The sequence below is a fragment of the Pelodiscus sinensis genome, chromosome 6 (genome assembly GCF_049634645.1).
Source record: "Pelodiscus sinensis isolate JC-2024 chromosome 6, ASM4963464v1, whole genome shotgun sequence".
NCBI classification, from domain to species: Eukaryota; Metazoa; Chordata; order Testudines; family Trionychidae; genus Pelodiscus; species Pelodiscus sinensis.
In genome coordinates, this window is record NC_134716.1 from 85,320,682 (window position 1) to 85,340,203 (window position 19,522).

At 43.5% G+C, this 19,522-nt stretch overlaps 2 protein-coding genes across 7 annotated transcripts in view; one reads left to right on the forward strand and one right to left on the reverse strand.

Annotated features, from left to right (window-relative positions):
- IQGAP2 (IQ motif containing GTPase activating protein 2) overlaps positions 1–19,522 on the forward strand; it is a 214,803-nt gene that overhangs the window by 145,056 nt on the left and 50,225 nt on the right. The gene's annotated exons all lie outside the window — the stretch shown is intronic.
- F2RL2 (coagulation factor II thrombin receptor like 2) lies at positions 12,156–19,147 on the reverse strand. Its single transcript, XM_075932308.1, has 2 exons — positions 18,478–19,147; positions 12,156–16,316 (listed from the first exon to the last, which is right to left on the reverse strand). Exons 1-2 carry the CDS (start codon positions 18,539–18,541, stop codon positions 15,226–15,228), a joined length of 1,155 nt encoding a protein of 384 aa, XP_075788423.1. The 5' UTR covers positions 18,542–19,147; the 3' UTR covers positions 12,156–15,225.

The window sequence follows — 19,522 nt, forward strand, 5'->3', positions numbered from 1 at the left end:
TGTTAAATATTGACTAATCAAATAGTCAATGCATTTTGCATCAACTATTCAATTAGTCGGTAAGGTGCTTCTGCCTTTGAAGTGTAGCAAGAGCCTTAGGGCTGTTACTATACTTCAAAGGCAAAAACACTGTGTGGAGCCCAGGATCAGCTGGGAACTCCAGCTGATCCTGGGCTCCACGCAGTGCTGCCACTTTGAAATGCCGTGTGCAGCCTGGCACCCCAGGCTCCCACAGTGTTTCAAAGCAGCAGCACCACACGGATCAGCGGGGGCATCCCCAGCTGATCCTCGGCTCCACATGCCACTGTTGCTTTGAAACACCGCATGCAGTCTGGGGACACCCCAGCTGGCACTGGGCTTCATGCAGCATTTCAAAGTGGCAGCACCTTGTGGAGCCCAGGGTCTGGTCCGAGGCTTCAAGTGGCACTGTCGCTTTGAAGTACCCCCTCGTCTTCCTCCTCCTTGCTCCCTCTTTCTGATGAGCATTGGTTTATTGGATAATCAACTAGTCCTTCACAGATCTATCCCAGGTCTTATAAAAATTATGGGGATAGTTTTTTTGTTTTTTTTAAAACAAACTTCATGGTTCAGGACAAGACATTTTAAAACAAAAATGGAAACTAGGACAAATTACAAAGGATAAATATAGGCAAACAATACAGAAATGCAGGGGCAAGATTAGAAAAGCAAAAGCACAAAATGAGCTCAAACTAGCTAGAGGCATAAAGGGAAACAAGAAGACCTTCTATAAATAGATTAGAAGCAAGAGGAAGACCCAAGGACAGGGTAGGCCCATTTCTCCCTTTACAGTGAGAAGGGAGAAAACAGTAACAGGAAACTTGGAAATAGCAGAGATGTTTAATGACTTGTCTGTTTCAGTCTTCACGGAGAAGTCTGATGGAATGCCTAACACAGTGAATGCTAGTGGGAAGGGGGTGGGCTTAGAAGATAAAATAAAAAAGAACAAGTTAAAAATCACTTAGAAATGTTAGATATCTGCAAGTCACCAGGGCCTGATGAAATGCATCCTAGAATACTCAAGGAGCTGATAGATGAGGTATCTGAGCCTTTAGCTATCATATTTGGAAAATAATGGAAGACGGGAGAGATTCCAGAAGACTGGAAAAGGGCAGATATAGTGCCCATCTATAAAAGGGGAAATAAGAACAACCCAGGAAACTATAAGCCAGTTAGTTTAACTTCTGTGCCAGGAAAGATAATGGAGCAAGTAATTAAGGAAATCATCTGCAAACACTTGGAAGATAATAAGGTGATAGGGGGCAACCATCATGGATTTGTAAAGAAAAAATCATGTCAAACCAATCTGATCGCTTTGATAGGATAACGAGCCTTGTGGATAAGGGAGAAGCAGTGGATGTGGTATACCTAGACTTTAGTAAAGCATTTGATACGGTCTCGCATGGTGTTCTTATCAATAAACTAGGCAAATACAACTTAGATGGGGCTACTACAAGGTGGGTGCATAACTGGCTGGATAACTGTTTGCACAGTTCACAATCCTGCTGGTAAGGTATAACAAGTGGGGTTCCGCAGGAGTCTGTTTTGGGACCAGTTCTGTTCAATGTTGTCCTCAGTGATTTAGATATTGGCATAGAGAGTACCCTTATGAAGTTTGCAGATGATACCAAGCTGTGAGGGGTTGCAACTGCTTTGGAGGATAGGGTCATCATTCAAAATGATCTGGGCAAATTGGAGAAATGGTCTTAGGTAAACAGGATGAAGTTTAATAAGGACAAATGCAAAGTGCCCCACTTAGGAAGGAACAATCAGTTTCACACATACAGAATGGGAAGGGACTGTCTAGGAAGGAGTAGATCAGAAAGGGACCTAGAGGTTATAGTGGACCACAAGCTAAATAGGAGTCAATAGTGTGACGCTGTTGCAAAAAAAGCAAACATGATTCTGGGATGCATTAACAGGTGTGTTGTGAGCAAGACACGAGAAGTCATTCTTCCGCTCTACTCTGCACTGAGTAGGCCTCAGTTGGGGTATTGTCCAGTTCTGGACACAAATTTCAAGGAAGATGTGGAGAAATTGGAAGAGGTCCAGAGAAGAGCAACAAGGATGATTAAAGGTCTAGAAAACATGACCTATGAAGGAAGTCTGAAAGAACTGGGCTTTGTGGTTTAAAGTAAAAGGTTCGGAAATGTGGCTAGCCCCAGGGAGGAGCAGAAACAGGCAAACTATTACTAAATATCTTTTAAACTTTTATTAAAGGGCTTCTACGTATAAATTATGATTTTATCAATTTCTTACATACGTAGGCACCAAATAATTATTAGAATGGCCAATAAGCAAAATGCAATACAGTATAGAAATTTCCTTGAGGTTTCTCTAAATCCCAATAGTTAACAAGGGACCAGGGATTATTAAGTTACATTTACATCAGTCTTACTTATAAGACTAAGCATTTATCTAAAACTTTTAACACTACTACTTAACAATACCTCTAAACAATTTCAGATAACAATACTTACATTTAACAGACACACAAACTACAACAACATGTTTGGTATACATTACGCTCTACAGAAACTCGTTTGGTTCGGTGAGCGGGAGGTGGCCCTCGGGTGATCAGTTCTCGGACCTGGCTCATTCTGCCATCCAATGTTTATTCGAGATTACTCAATTTGGTACAGGAGGGGAAGCTTTTTTATAGAGAGCTTTTGTGCGCTTTTTGTGATAGGCTAGCAGACCCTGTCTGTTAAGTGACAGGAGTAAGGGAGTGAGATGGTTTCCTGTTTTTCCTGTTCTGCCTTATCGGGCATGGCACAACCAGCACGAACTTTACATGAACTTTTCAGGTCTAGTTTTGGTTCCTGTTCATCGCTGATCTTTAATTTACATAGTGTAAGGTTTTTCATCAAGGGGAAGTTGACCTTTTGCTCGTATGGCAATACGCACGAGTGGCCTGGCCAGCAAAGAGCCTGCTTTCACAGGCTTGTTTAGTTTGGAAAAGAGATGATTGAGAGGGGACATGATAGCGATTTTCAGGTGTCTAAAAGGGTGTCACTAGGAGGAGGGAGGAAAAATTGTTCTTCCTGGCCTCTGAGGATACAAGAAGCAGCAATGGGCTTAAACTGCAACAAGGAAGGTTTAGGTTAGACATTAGGAAAAAGTTCCTAACAGTGAGGGCGGCTAAACACTGGAATAAATTGCCTAGGGAGGTTGTGGAATCTCCATTTCTGGAGATATTTAAGAGCAGGTTAGATAAAATGTCTATCATGGATGGTCTAGACAGTACTGAGGGCAGGGGACTGGACTTGATGACCTCTCGAGGTCCTTTCCAGTTCTAGTATTCTGTGATTCTGTTACGTATTTGAGAACAGTCTCTTAAATTACAGTAAGTTTGGATGTTGCTTGTAACAGTGACAAACATTTTTAGACCGATTTAAGTCCTCCTTGAAGTTTATATTCAGTTTATTCAGCTAATTTTTATTTCATTTGGCGTTTTACCAAAGTCCAGGAAAATCTGCCAGGCTCACTCCTCCTACCTCCCAGAAGAGCCCCTATTACCGGTTGCACCTCCCAGATCCAGGGTTCTCTGATCCAGCAACATCCATGGCCCGGCATGATCAGAGCAGGAGGGCATCTTAGAGCCCAGCTCAGCCCTGCAAGTCTGGTCACGGTGGGGCTGCGGCAGCCTGGGCAGTGGCAGAGTGCAATTGGGGCTCCCTGCTGATCGGCAGCCAGGCCCAGACCACAGCAGCCCAGGAAGGGCAGTTTGGCTGGGGCCATGTCAGCCTGGTGGTTGGGGGTTGCTTTATCCTGGGCAGTGGCCATGGCCCCATAATTGGGGCTTCCTGCTGCTCAGCAGTGGGGCCAAAACTGCAGCCACAGCAAACCAGAAGGGGAAGCTTGCTGGGGCCATGGCAGCCTGGTCAAATCAGCGTGGCTGGGGCTTCATGCTGCCCAGCAACAGGGTTGTGGCTTCTGTAGCCTAATCTGGCAGTGTGCCAGCAGTGGGGTTGGAGCTGGCCTGTAGACACTACAGCTGGGCCAAAGGAGCTGGCAGCAGGGAGGGGCAGCAGGCTGAAGGGCTGGCTAATTTCCTCATCCAAGATGGGTCAGAGCCTGAGGGTGCCAGACCAGAGAGGTCCAATCTGCACCCCCAATTTAATAGGCAAAGTTTTAAGGATGAGCTCATAGACTTTAAGGTCAGAAGGGACCATTATGATCATCTAGTGTGACCCCCTGCACAGTGCAGGCCACAGAATCTCACCCACCCCTCCTAGAATAATCCTCTCACCTATATCTCAGATATTGAAGCCTTCAAATACTGTGAAGACCCCAAGATGCAGAGAATCCTCCAGCTGTGATCTGTACCCCATGCTACAGAGGAAGGCGAAAAACCTCCAGGGTCTCTGCCAATCTACTCTGGAGGAAAATTCTTTCCCGACCCCAAATATGGCGATCAGCTAAACCCTGAGCATGTGGGCAAGACTCATCAGCCAGACACCCAGAAAGTTCTCTAGAGTAACTCCTATCATCCCTCCATTGACCTATTTCCCACTGATAATGAATGGTCAATTAGTTACCAAGATCATGTTATCTCATCAAACCATCCCCTTCATAAACCCATCTAGTTTAATCTTGAAACCAGATAGATCTTTTGCCCCCACTACTTCCCTTGGAAGGCCGTTCCAGAACTTCACTCCTCTAATAGTTAGAAACCTTCATCTAATCTCAAGTCTAAACTTCCTACTAGCCAGCTTATATCCATTTGTTCTTGTGTCCACATTGGTATTAAGCTTAAATAATTCCTCTCCCTCCCTGGTATTTATCCCTCTAATATATTTATAGAGTGCAATCATGTCCCCCCTCAGCCTTCTTTTGGTTAAGGTAAACAAGACAAGCTCCTTGAGTCTCCTTTCATAGGACAGGTTTTCCATTCCTTGGATCATCCTAGTGGCCTTCTTTGTACCTGTTCCAGTTTGAATTCATCCTTCTTAAACATGGGAGACCAGAACTGCACACAGTATTCCAAATGGGGTCTCACCAATGCCTTGTATAATGGCACTAACACCTCCTTATCTCTACTGGAAATACCTCGCCTAATACATCCCAAGACCGTATTAGCCTTTTTCACGGCCATGTCACAATGGCGGCTCATAGTCATTCTATAATCAACCAGGACTCCGAGGTCCTTCTCCTCCTCCGTTACTTCCAACTGATGTGTCCCCAGCTTATAACTAAAATTCTTGTTGTTAGTCGCTAAATGCTTAACCTTACACTTCTCACTATTAAATTTCATCCTATTGCTATCACTTCAATTTACAAGATCATCCAGATCTTCCTGTATGATATCCCGATCCTTTTCTGAATTGGCAATAGCTCCCAACTTTGTGTCATCCACAAATTTTATTAGGACACTTCCACTTTTGGCGCCAAGGTCAGCGATAAGATTAAATAAAATTGGCCCCAAAACCGATCCCTGAGGAACTCCGCTAGTAACCTTCCTCCAACCTGACAGTTCACCTTTCAATATAACCCGCTGTAGTCTCCCCTTTAACCAGTTGCTTATCCACTTCTCAACTTTCCTATTAATCCCTATATTTTCCAATTGAACCAATAATTCCCCATGTGGTACTGTATCAAATGCCTTACTAAAGTCGAGGTAGATTAGATCCACTGCATTTCCTTTATCTAAAAAATCTGTTACTTTCTCAAAAAAGGAGATCAGGTTGGTTTGGCACGATCTACCTTTTTGTAAAACCATGTTGTAATTTGTCCCAATTGCCATTAGCCTCAATGTCTCTAACTCCTTCAAAAAATTTTCCAAGATTTTGCATACTACAGATGTTAAACTAACAGGCCTATAGTTACCCGGGTCGCTTTTTTTCCCTTTCTTAAAAATAGGAACTATATTAGCAATTCTCCAGTCAAATGGTACAACCCCTGAGTTTAGAGATGTATTAAAAAATTTTGCTAATGGACTTGCAAGTTCATGTGCCAGTTCCTTTCATCCAAGAATATTAAGTTTATCTGGGCCCCCCGATTTACTCCCATTAAGCTGTTCAAGATTGGCTTTTACCTCGGGTATGGTAATATCTACCTTCACATCCTTAGTCCCATTTGTTATGTTACCATTATCCCTAAGCTCTTCATAAGCCTCATTAAAGACTGAAGCAAAGTATTTGTTTAGATATTGGGCCATTCCTAGATTATCCTTAACCTCCACTCCATCCTTAGTAATTAGCGGTCCTACTTCTTTTTTTGTTTTTTTCCTATTTATATGACTATAAAACCTTTTACTATTGGTTTTAATTCCCTTTGCAAGATCCAACTCTACCTGACTTTTAGCCTTTCTCACTTTGTCCCTACATGCTCTAACCTCAATAAGGTAGCTTTCTTTACTGATCCCTCCCATTTTCCACTCCTTATATGCTTTCTGCTTTTTCTTAATCACCTCTCTGAGATGCTTGGTCTAACACACCTGCCTATAAATTTTTTTCCCTTTTCTTGGGATACAGGCTTCTGACAGCTTCTGCAACTTTAACTTAAAATAATTCCAGGCCTCCTCCACCTCAAGATCCATAATTTCTTTAGTCCAATCAACTTCCCTAACTAATTTCCTTAATTTGTTAAAGTTAGCCCTTTTGAAATAAAAAACCCTAGACTCAGATTTATTTTTGTTTATCCTTCCATTTAATTTGAACAGAATTAGCTCATGATCACTCTAGCCAAGGTTGTCCCCTACAACCATTTCATCTATGAGGTCCTCGCTACTCACCAAAACCAAATCTAAAATAGCATCCCCCCTTGTTGGTTCAGCAACTACTTGATGAAGGAATTCATCAGCTATCACATCTAGGAAAATCTGAGCCCTATTATTATTACTAGCACTTGTTCTCCAGTCTATATCTGGAAAGTTGAAATCTCCCATGATTACACAGTTTCCATGAGCATTTACTTCATTAAAAACATTAAAGAGGTCTCTATCCATATCCAAATTGGATCCTGGTGGTCTATAACACACCCCAAGCACTATCCCAGGGGAGGATCTGATAGTTTTCTTCCCCAATGTGATTTTTGCCCAAACAGACTCTGTCTTCTCCATTCCATCACTTTTTATTTCTTTACAATCTACCTCATCTTTGATGTACAATGCGACTCCACCACCTTTACCCTTATTTCACATACACTTCAATACCTGTAGTCCAGTCATGCCTAGTATTCCACCATGTTTCTGTTGGTCCAGGAAGTGAAACCAGATATTATAGGAATAATAGCTCTAGTTCCTCCTTTTTGTTACCCAGGCTCCTCGCATTCGTGTACAAACATCTTAATTTTTGCTGTTTGGCCTCATTCACATTCTTTACCCAATTTGGCACGGACATTGTACCTCCAATATGACCTATTAGACTAGTATCCACCCTACCCTTCCTCATGTACATTCTCCTACCCTCAGCTATATCCTTTCTTACTTCGTTTTTCTCCCTCTCTGTTAAAATCTGGCGTAGAGATTACCTGGACATCTCCCAACCGTCTTCCCCAAATTTCTAGTTTAAAGCTCTCTTAATCAGTTGAGCCAGCCTCCATCCTAGAAGTCTATTTCCCTTCCTACTTAGGTGAAGTCCATCCCGAGAGAACAGTCCTCTGTCCATAAATGCCTCCCAGTGACCATACATCCCAAAGCCCTCCTTATAGAACCACTGCCTAAGCCATCTATTGATCATCATAATCCTGTCACATCTTAGTTGCCCTTCTCTAGGAACAGGCAGAATCCCACTAAAGATTATCTGAGCCTCAGTTTCCTTGAGCGTCCTCCCCAGCCTAGCATAGTCTCCCTTAATTCGTTCCAGTGAGAATCTAGCCGTATCATTTGTTCCTACATGAAGGATGATCAATGGATTCTTTCCTGCTCCCTTAATAATCCTCTTCAACCTCAGTTCCACATCCCATATCTTAGCACCTGGCAGACAGCACACCCTTCTATTCTCTGGATCAGCTCTGGTTACTGGCCTATCTATTCTTCTCAATAAGGAGTCCCCAATCACATAGACCTGCTTTTTCCTAGTGACAGTGCGATTCTCTGGTCTATCTCTTGGTTCCTCTGGCTGCAAGTCCTTGCTCTTCCTATTTTCCCTTGTAATCCTCTTTAACCTATCCTGTATCCTCCTAATGCTCATTATTGGTGTTGTCTCCATTAATTCTTCCCCTTTATCTATGGGACTAGCCACTCTTCTCTTCTTCCTTACCCTTCTATCTTCATTATCTACCTGCTGTACCCCTTCATTCTCCAGATCCACCTACCTGTTCTTGAGCTCTATTTTTCCTTCACTGACCCATCTTTTCCTCTGCCTGGTTCTCTGAGTCACATGCTTCCACTTTCCATTTTCTTCACCCAGCAGTCCCCACTCTGAGGCCCTTGGTCCTGCTTCCATCTGCATAGTTAAGCTTTCCCCTTCAGCCACGTCATGCCTTTGCTCCATCATCTGCTCAAACCCCCTTCTAAACTCGACCAGAGTTTCCACCTGCATCTCCAGTCCTTGGATCTTTTCTTCCATCAGCTCTATCAGGCGGCACTTCATGCAAACAAAACTCCTTTCAGGTACCCCCTCCAGAATCATGTACATACCGCAGCTACCACATCCAATCATCCTCCTTCTGCTCTCTACTACTTGGGCCATGGCCACTAATGCCTCTGTGTTTTACCTACTTTCTCACCAAAATTCTATTAGTCCGGTGAACACAAAAACAGACCAAAACACCCCCTCCACAGCAAAAACAAACCCCAATCAAGTTCCAATATCCAAACTCCCTTTACAAACTCTCACTCAAACTCCCCTGTTTACAGCTCTGTTTGCTGCTCCTGTGCTGCTGCATCTATCTATGGGACAGCAGGCTGAAGGGCTGGCTAATTTCCTCATCCAAGATGGGTCAGGGCCTGAGGGTGCCAGACCAGGGAGGTCCAATCTGCACCCCCAATTTAATAGGCAAAGTTTTAAGGATGAGCCGTGGGGGTTAAAAGGAAATGTCTCCTTTGCAAGTATTAGTTTGACTATACCTGACACATTACTCTAGTGCAGGGCTATTCAACTTTTGAAGACCTGGGGACTATAATGATACTCACAGCACATGCCGAGGACTGCAACTTAAGTGTGGTTGCGTGTATGTATATATATATATATATATATATATATATATATATATATATATATATATATATATATATATATATATATATATATATATATAAAAAATCTTATTTTACATTGATGGGCATGAATACCAAGATTAAGCCTTAAGTCATGGTGCCGGACCCAAAGATGGCCAGCGTGAGCCAGTCAGCACTTCTCACGCTCTGCCCACAAGGCACTTCCTCCCTGGAGGGCTAGGAACACTGACACCCTGTACTCATCTGTTCCAGCCAGCTGGTCCACTTGCGTCTTTCAGTGCTCACCCTACCTGTGAGATGCCTTGCCACTGTGGAGCATGTTCCCAGTGAAGGCCATGTTCAAAGGATCCCACCCGCAGGCTATGTATTGAGTCCCGCGGAAACCCAAACTGCGCCGTGGGCCATAAACAGGCTGCAGTCCACATGTGGCCCACGGGCCGTGTGTCCAGCAGCCCTGCTCTAGTGCAGTGGTTCTCAACCCACAGGCTCCATGCAGCCTGATAAAATGTCCAGCTGTCTTTTTAAAAAATTAAAATTTGCCACTCTGGTCAGACAGGGCGGGACTTGCTGAAGGGGAGATAGTATCTGGTGAGGCACTGATGAGTGCTGCCAGGAGGTAGTGAGGGTGAGTCTCTGGGGAGTTTTTGCAGGGGGCTCTGGGCAGTGAGGGATGGGGCCGTAGAGCAGCGTAGTGTGGAAAGTAGGGGGTTTGTTTGGATGCTGTAGCAATCAAAGGTCTTACATGGGGCTCGGTTCTTGGCCCCAGACTGAGTGTTCCGATCCTGTGCTGGGTTTGCTAGTATAGCTCAGACCGCAGCTGGTGTCCAAGGCTCCATTCCTAGCCTGGGTCTCTGAAGGGGTCACTGGACAGGGGGATGCTGGACATAGGGTGCTTTGGAGGGGAACTGCAGTTCTGTGCGTGCTGCCCAAGTAACAATTGAGCTGAATATGCGGCCCACAATACTAAATAGGTTGAACCACAGTTCTAGTGTAATGTCTTATTTATGTGGGGTGATAGACATAAGACGACACCAAGGACTGCTTGTCCTTAGCATTCTGAGACTTACACACCCCTGATTTTAGTGGCTCAGTTAAACTGAAACTGGGTCTGAATTACCTCGGGGGTTTTTTCTATGCATCGGAAGCCCTGGTCTCCTCCATTCCATTGTCATGAACACAGTGTTTAATCTAGTTTTTCCATAAATCCACTTTACTAAAAAGCTGATTATAATACTTGGAATCTGTGGTAGGTGCTTGTTCTGTTTTGTGAAGCCATTCCAAACTATTGCATCACCTTTCTGCTTACAGTATAGGCTATGTCTACACTGCAGGGTTTTTCAGAAAAAGGATATGCAAATTGCGAACCACAATTTGTGTACCTCTTTCTGCTTTTTGGGGGGGGGGTGAAGGGGAAGAGTCTTTTCCAACATTTGTCCTGTCTACACGGGGGCCAAATGTGGGGGAAAAACCTCCTTTTCTGGAAGATCCCTTATTTCTCATAAAATGAGGAATACAGGGATGCCGAAAGAATGTGCCCACTTTTTGGAAACTGTTCTGAAAAAGCGGACACATTCCCTGGATGTGGCAGAGTTTTTCCCTTCTGGAAAAACTCTGCAGTCTAGACATAGCCATAGAGACTGTGCTGTTTAAAGGTACTGTAGCTATCTTGAATCATAACCAAAGATCTTACACTTTGTAAATAAATATCTATTCAGGCTTGGCAAATATATAAACTTAAGTCTCATATAATCAAAATGATCATGGAAATTTTCGTTTTTAATCTCTTCAGTGAAATTTTTGTGGCATCTGGATTATTTTTGAAGCTACTCTTAAAATATATTTACCACTCAAGCTTAATGAAAATAATGCTGTAATTAAAATTAAATAGCTTTGACTCCTATTGTATGGAGGCATTATTGGAGTCTAAGGTCTCTTGCACGCTTTTGCAAGACATTTTTCAGTATGTAAAAATTTAAAAACTTGTTTTATCTCAAAATGGTGCTAACATATGTCAAGAAAATATAAGGATCTACCTGAACAAAATCCCATGGATTGTCAGAAGTAAGTGTATATGTGGATGTATTTTAATCTTGTGAGAACCTTAACTCTGTATTATTGCTATAATGTAAATTTTGAACTTTTCATAAACTTCTATAAGTTAACCATATATACCATTCAACTTGCCAATTAACATAGATAACGAAGCACTAGAAAGTCTCAGTATTTCTAATACTCAAGGTATTTCCTGTAAGCATAGGGAGTACATGCAAATATTGCAGATGACACAATCTTAACATACATATAGATTAAAAGAACAGGAAATTTCTTAAAGGCCAGCACAATGTGTTTAAAATACTGCTCTATTTAAAAAAAAAATAAATTATAAAGGGCCTGCATTCACTTGATACTGGCTTCAATCTTGAGTGGGAGTCATTGATACAGCTTGTTGAGTACATAGGGAAACTTCATGCATAGGAAAACAAACCTCTAATACAATGAGACAACAGATTATAATATAACTTTAGAGAATTTGTGCATATGTCCATCCATCAATCCATTGTTCAAGAACATCTTCTAAGGGTAAGAGCTAGGGTATTCAAATTTATATTTAGCTTCCTCTTCTCCTAACTTAAAGAAAGGTCAGGGCTTGATTGTGCAGGAAAATGGGATGTACCTGGAATTTGATTAGTTTTCTATTGCACAGAAAGGGAGGGGATGAGAGGACAGCTATGCTCTGCAATGGCTACTGGGGATAGCAAGGGCTGGGGACAGTTATACTGCAGAATGACTACAGGGGAGTGGCCGCACCAGGAAAAGTGGCTAGCTGGAGCCAGGGCTAGCCATATTGCTGTCTACTGGCCCAAATAAGTAGCCTCCTCCTCCCGGCCCTAGGTCACAGCACCAGAAGAGGGATAGGAGCCCTGCTGTCCAGAGCAACCTCAACCCCATCCCCCACCCCTGGAGGACTCCCCTTCTCCCTCTCTCCCTCCCCCACCACCACCAAGATCTGGCAGCCAGGGTCAGGACCTGCTGCTCTCCTCTCCCCACCCCCAGGAGGAGCAGGAAGGGCAGCAACTGCAACACAGTCCTCATCGCTGTGGGTGGCCCTGGTGAGCTCCCACATGCATACCCTCCCCCAGGTCCCCACACACACCTGCCCCTGACCTAAAGGACACGAGCATTGCTGGGTAAGTCTTCTAGACTTCTACATTCATATATTGGGGGGGAAAAACTATTTCACTAGGAGGGTGGTGAAACACTGGAATGGATTACCTAAGGAGGTGGTGAAATCTCCATCCTTAGAGATTTTTAAGGTCCAACTTGACAAAGCCCTGGCTGGAATGATTTAGTTGGGGTTAGACCTGATTTGAGCAGGAGATTGGGCTGGATAACCTCCAGAAGTCTCTTCCAACTCTAATCTATGATTCTAGAACCGTGGTCACCAACCCAGCGATTGAGTGGTCGATGGGGAAGCTCTGACCAGTTGATCGTGAGGCGTTCGGAGATCCCCTTTTCCCACTATCTACCTCCAGCAACGAGGGAGGTAGTGCTAGCTTCCTGCAGGGTGGACGGAAGTCCAGCGGCTGCGCAAGCTGCTCTCCCTCCCTCTAACAGCTGGCATGGTACCACAAAGCAGGTCTGTGGCATGCTGGGGACTCTCTGCGCTGTGGCGGGGAGGTAGGAGTCTGTAGAGGAAGCGCGCGCTGGGGCTTCCCTTCTCTGTGCAGGGGGGAGGGTTAGAAGTCCTGTGAAGAGGCGCGTGCCCGGACTTCCCTCCTTTACGGAGGGAGGAATCCCCAGAGGAGGCGCACGCTGGGTCTTTCCTTCTTGGCGTGGGCAAGGGGTTAGAAGTCCTGAGAAGAGGCATCTGACCGGGCTTCCCTCCTCTGGGGGGGAGGAGTCCCCGGAGCAGATGCGTGCTGGGGGCAGCCTGGCCCCTGCCACAGAACCCACTGGCACCCTTTCCCCTGCCACAGAATTCACTAGCACTCTTCCCCAGTATCATGTCCTCTGCTCCCACTACCACAGTTGGGGCCACATTAGTGAGGCTGGGGTGGGGGAGTTGGAGGAGGTTTTTTTTGCATCTCACTTGTGTGGCCCCAACTGACTTTTCTGTGGATCGGTGACCCCTGACTCAAAACAGGTTCCCCGTCCTTCTCATTAATAAAGACAATGCTGAAATTTTATATTTGACATATTTCATTTAAAAATGAAGCGTGGCCAACAAACCCCCAATTGGGCACAGCCCCCATCTGGCTGCAGCATCATAACCCTTCTGAACCCCCCCCCCAAACCTGAGCCGATCATACACTGGAACCCCCTGTCCTGAGCCTCTCACATCCCCAAACTCCTACAGCCCCACATCCTCAGTCTTCTGCCTCAACACTCCTGCACCATCCACACACTGCCCATCTTACTCCCAATCCCTGCCCTGAGCCCCTCACATACTCCAACCCAGACTCCTGCACCCTCACATCCACAAGCATGTGGCTTGCTCAGTACCCCAACCCAAACACTCCCCATCCTGGAGCCCTCTTCCCAAGCCAGCATCCCCTTCTCCACCTCTTCCTGCATCCAAATTCCCTCCCTGACCTGGCACCTCACTCCTTCCCACATCCAAATCCCTCATTCCCACCCCAGAGCCCACACATCCTATCTCAACCCAGTGAGGGTATGGCTAGACTTCAGGAGTTTTTCCGGGATTCCAGAGGTATCCCTGAAAAACTCTTCTGTGTCCTGGGATTCATTTGTTCTTCTGTTTTTTTAGCAGAACAGCAAACATGCTCTTTCGGTAACCCCTGTATTCCTTGTTCAATGAGGAATAAGGGGGATTCTGAAAGAAGGTTTTTTTTTTTTTTTTCTGACATTTGGCCCAGTCTAGACATAATCGGGGGGGGGGGGGGGGGGGAGAAGCGGCAGTGTAGTCGTACCCTGAGAGTGTATAAGGGCTGGGGATAGCAAGTGATGGAGAGGAGAACAGAGGGAGGGACTTCAAGGAGGGGGTGGGGTTTGGCTTTTTCTGACATTTAAAAAGTGATCTTGGATGTGTAAATGTTGGAGACCACTGTTCTAGAGCAGTGGTCCCCAACATTTTGGGGCTGCTGGGCGCCTGGGGGTGGGGCGGCTCACAAGCCACGTGACTGGGGGTGGGGCTAAGCATGCGCTGCACACCCGGGGCCGGCATCGGTATGTGCCGCGTGCCCGGGGCCGGGGCTGGCATCGGTATGTGCCGCGTGCCCGGGGCCAGGGCTGGCATCGGTATGTGCCCAGGGCCAGGGCTGGCATCGGTATGTGCCGCGTGCCCGGGGCCAGGGCCGGCATGTGCCGCGCGCCTGGGGCCAGGGGCCGGCACCGCTGTGTGGTGCACCCGGGGAAGGGGCTGCCCATGCACCTGGGGCTGGCACCTGCCGCACGCCCGGAGGTGGGGCCAGCCCAGATTGCTCCGCGGGCGCACATAAATGGCCCGGAAGGCGCCATGGCGCCCGCGGGCACCGCGTTGGGGGACCACTGTTCTAGAGGATGTGGTGGATACTGTAACTGGCTTTTTTATTACACTTTTTAAGTGTAATAAGCCAAATGTTTCTATAGTAGGGTAAAGTAGAAATCCACTTTATATTATTGCTATACATTGACCATAAATCACGGCATGAGGTATTTTCAGGGCAGCCAACCGAAAGCTTTCAAAAATAGAGGTGTTGGTTTAAAAACGTAATTGGAGTGCTACTTGCTTTCTTTTGTTGAAGCTTTAGGGCTCAATTTTTCAGACCTTTCTCCATAGCAGTAAAGGCTAGAAACTGACCTCTTGTTTTTATACGTGAAGACAGATTCTTACCTCAATCATGAGCTGTGGTTTCAAGAACAGTCCCAAGACTTGAGATAAAACTGCAAGACTTGGCAACGCTGTTTTTATAGAAGCCTTTTTAACATAAAATGTGAATGAAGGGGATTTTAAGATACTTATGAAAGCTGCTTCTTTTTTCGTTAAACAGACAGCATTTATAAAATGATGGAATGTATTTTTTATTTTGAATTACCACATTCAGATGTCACAAAATAATAAATATTGGACATTTAATTTTAATTCATTCTTCCCTGGATATTTTAACCATTGTGAGATAAACATTGGTTTGCTCTCTGATTTTGGACATCAGATAGTAAAGGAATGGGTCAAGGCAACTGTTTAAACTGCTTAGGGACAAAGCAATAAGATAGAAAATATACAAGCTATCTGTTTTATAGTAGTAGTAGTAAACATGATGGACGATAAGAATGATGTTGCTTGGTGTGAAGCAAATGGCAAAAATCATAAGGATCAAGAGACTTATTTTAACATACCATAACCACTTCTGCTTATACGTATAAAGTGTCTGAATAATTGAGATATAACAGAAAATAATAATGGCCAGTGGTATTACAAATCCAAAAATTGCTAAAGAGATGAAGTAGTAGAATTGGAATGGTGATGACGTTTCACAGGCATTATGTACATCGTGGCAGGTAAAGATATTTAATTGTTCCAAGTAATAGCTTTGCTTCATTATGCAGAATGGCAGCATGTACAGAGAAACTGTTATCCACACAATGCCACATACTAGTGTTGCATAGGTTCGTTTTGGTAGACTCCTGTAGGTGAATGGATGAACAACAGCCATGTAACGACAGATACTGATGCACATCAGGAATAGAATGGAGCAATACATGTTGCCATAGAAAATGGCAGTTGTAGTTCGGCACATTATTTCTCCAAATACCCAGTTGTTTCCATTAAGGTGGTATGCAATCTTGAATGGTAGTAGGATACAGAATAGAAAATCTGAAATGGCTAAATTTGTGTAGAAGATAGCCATACAAACAGATCTGATTCTAAAAAACAGCATCCACAGTGTGATGGCATTTGATGGCACGCCTAATAAAACTACAAAAATATATGCTCCGGGTATTAGTTTGGTGCTCAAAGAACTATTAAGGTATTCCATTGTGGTATTGTTAACTTTCAATATTGAGCCATTTGACTTCCCTGAAGAGCATTTATGTTCTTTGTTGTGAACAGTCTTTGTCCAGCCTTGTATATCAGAAATGGGAATATAATCGTAAGTGCCTTGTGGTATTCCACGAAAGGTCTTAATATCAGGCACATCTTGACTTGCAGAGCTGTTACGACCGTATTTAGATTCTAAGATTTAAAAAAAGAAAATAGCTAAAATACAAGGTATTTACTTGGGACAGTCATGATGCAGATCTCCCTCTCCCCCTTCTCTCCTCTCTCCGCCTCCCCTGCCCCCGAGAAATAAATACTGTAACTTTAATCTGAAGAATGATTCTATAAAAATGGCTTTGTGGGGTATTGTCTCTGATTTCTATATCACATGGTCAGGAAAACCCCTCATAATTTTATTTATAAATGGACTCTCAGCCCTGAATATGCCACTGGATTTTTCCTATTTTTAAGAATAGCCATAATTCTGCTAGCAAAAACTACAGGTGTATCTTTTTCAATTTGCTAAACCATGCTGATAGTGCGCAGAGAGAGACTAGATTTCTTGATTCATGTGACCTCAAATGTATTGGCTCAGCAGTGCAAACAGGAATAAAATAGTGGCTTTTGTCACTTAAACAAGTACATATAACTATGCAAAAGGCAAATATGTTTAAGATGGTGCCATTTTACATACACATTTTTCAAATTAGAACTACACTTAGAAACATTTACACTTTTATCTTTGAATACCTATATAACTTCCAAAACCCTTGTCCTCATCCTCTTTTTAAATAAATTAATAAAGCTAGCTTCTTCGGCTTTTTACTTTTTGACCAGATTCCCTCCTGTTAGCATGAAGAAACCATGATACAATTCATTACACTTTTGTAGCTTTGCAGAATTGTATTCAAAAGTAAACATTCTCATACTAGTCAAAGATTAATGGGTATATTTAGCCTCTTCTAATAATGTCAACAACCCTGGTAATGGTGATCAGAGAATTTTGTAAAGGCATATCCATAGCAAAAATATTCAGCCTTGTATATGCACCTTTTTGAATGTCTAGGAACATTTTGTTCTCGAAACATGTCAGCTAAATTCTTTAAAATATCAATCATTGCAAACCAGCAATGATCCTACTTTGCACCTATATTGCATCTTTCACTTGGAATTTGTGGCCATAATGAAGTTTTTGCTGTTAATCAACTATATAATAAAATCCTAGCTCCAAAATTCTGAACAAAATGTAAGGTATAGAGCAGTCCTGTATGAATCTTTGAATCCTAGTACTTTTTTATACTAACTTGACATAACTAATTTCTTCTGGATTAAAAATAAATTACAGGAAATGATACTTATGCCCAAACATTACAAACAATTAGAATGGGCAGCCATGACGGTGTATGCATAGGAAGTGGATTTGAGTAAGACTTCCCCACCCCTGTGGTAAACCTTTTTTTGTGGCAGGAGCCACTGACCCACAGAAAAATCAGTCAGGGTCCGTGCACAAGTTAGAGACACTCTCCACGTTTTTCTCCCACATCAGAGCCTGGAGGGAGGGGAGGGGTCCAGCCTCGAAGATTTGGTGTGCCTCAACCCCACGGTGGGGAAGCAGAGGGGCTGGAGTGTCAGCGCAGGCTCCCCACTTCTGGGGGAGCCCTGAGCCTCAGAGTCTGGATGAAGGTCCCCGGGCCTGAGGTTCCCCACCCCTGCTTTATCATTTTTAGTCAAATCTCTGGTCCTGACTTCCCTTTAAAGAGACTTATGTATCAGTGTATGTTTAAATAAATTCAAAAGCAATTTATCTCTGAAAATGACTAGTTCTGCTCCCACTGAAATCATTGTCTTTTTCCCCACAAATTCTAGTGACACTCTGATTGGGCCCAATGTTTTGGATTTGTAATCCCCTTCCATCCCCCCCAGGTATTTGATACAAATTTGCCCCATCAGCTGAGTTTTTTCCTTTTAGTGGCACCTTCTACGAAGCATTAATCCTGTATTTATGATTTCCTCTTTCTATGCACAGGCTGCGATTCCACAGATTCAGTACAGTGACATCCCTATAGGAACAAGCACTGTAGTAGAAGGTAGATTATGCAGAAAACCACATTTCAGTAAACACAAAACCAGTTAGTTGCCTTTTATCAATTAGCAAAACTATCAAGGGTCACTGGGGAGAAATAAAAGATAAATGAAGTAGAGAAATCAAAATCTGTCTCAGCTGGGACTTTGTATGCTGTGTATCAGCTGTTGGGGTATTATAACTGACATAAGCATCTAAAAGATAAGCCCAATGCTCATGATATAAGCTAAAATATACAGACAATATAAAATACATCTAGAACCAGAAGCTTACCTTTTTTCTGTAGACTTGAGGACAGAGACAGCAATCCAGTTATTACTAAAACCAATATTTTCATTGTTGCAGGTTAAATCCAGTTGGCAAAATGTCTCTCTAATTCAGTTGAAAATGTTTTGTAATCCACATCTTTTAATAAAACCCTGTGGTTTTTAGGTCTGCCGTCCAGAAGCATTCCACGATCATACTTAACTAGTTTTCTCAAGTACAGCAATAGGGTGTGACATCTGAATATGTAAATACACATGACTCAGTTTCACCCTCTGGCTGACATAAAGCAATTTAATCTCTTCTAATGTCTGTAATTTAACTCCTAATTTACCATGACGTTTTTTAGTCTTTCTGCTTTATTTGAATTTATACATGAAAATATTCAGAAGAAAATATTGGTGCTTAAAATCTTCAGAGACCGCATTTGATACCTGATGTTCTCAATCAAAGATTAGAACCCTGTTGTGCTATTATGTAGTAAAAAGAAAGTCCATGTCCTAGAAGCTTACAGACTTAATTACAACAGGGAACAACGGCATTGCAGGATAGGGAGTACTAGATAACAATAATACAAGCATGTTTCACTCAGGCTGGGTCTAGACTGCAGGCTTCTTTCAGAACTTTTATTCTGAAGAGGTCTTCTGAAAAAAAATTCTTCCAAAAGAGAGAGCGCGTTCATGTTGTACCAATAAAAGCAAGCAGGATCTTATGAGGGGGGATAAGGCAAAAAGCCACATTTATTGGAAAGATAATTTATTTATTTATATATATACACACACACACACACACACACACACACACACACACACACACACACACACACACACACACACACACACACACACACACATTCATCCAATCATTCAGGTTATAGTTACCAACCTGGAAGTTGCTTGTGACAGAATACTGGCCAGGTATTCTGTACACAAGTGATGGTAGTGGGGAGCGAAGTCCTGATCAGATGCGCATCTGAAGCTCCTGGTGGACTGGCAGCAGAATTTTGGACTCTGACTCCATAGTCTTTTGGTCCAATCTTTACAGGAATTTCTTC

Coding starts and splice junctions, on each gene's coding strand:
- F2RL2 (XM_075932308.1), bottom strand. CDS start 18,541: ATGAAAATATTGGTTTTAGTAATAACTGGATTGCTGTCTCTGTCCTCA. Junction 16,317..18,477: donor CTCAAGTCTACAGAAAAAAG/GTAAGCTTCTGG, acceptor TTTAAATCTTAG/AATCTAAATACGGTCGTAAC.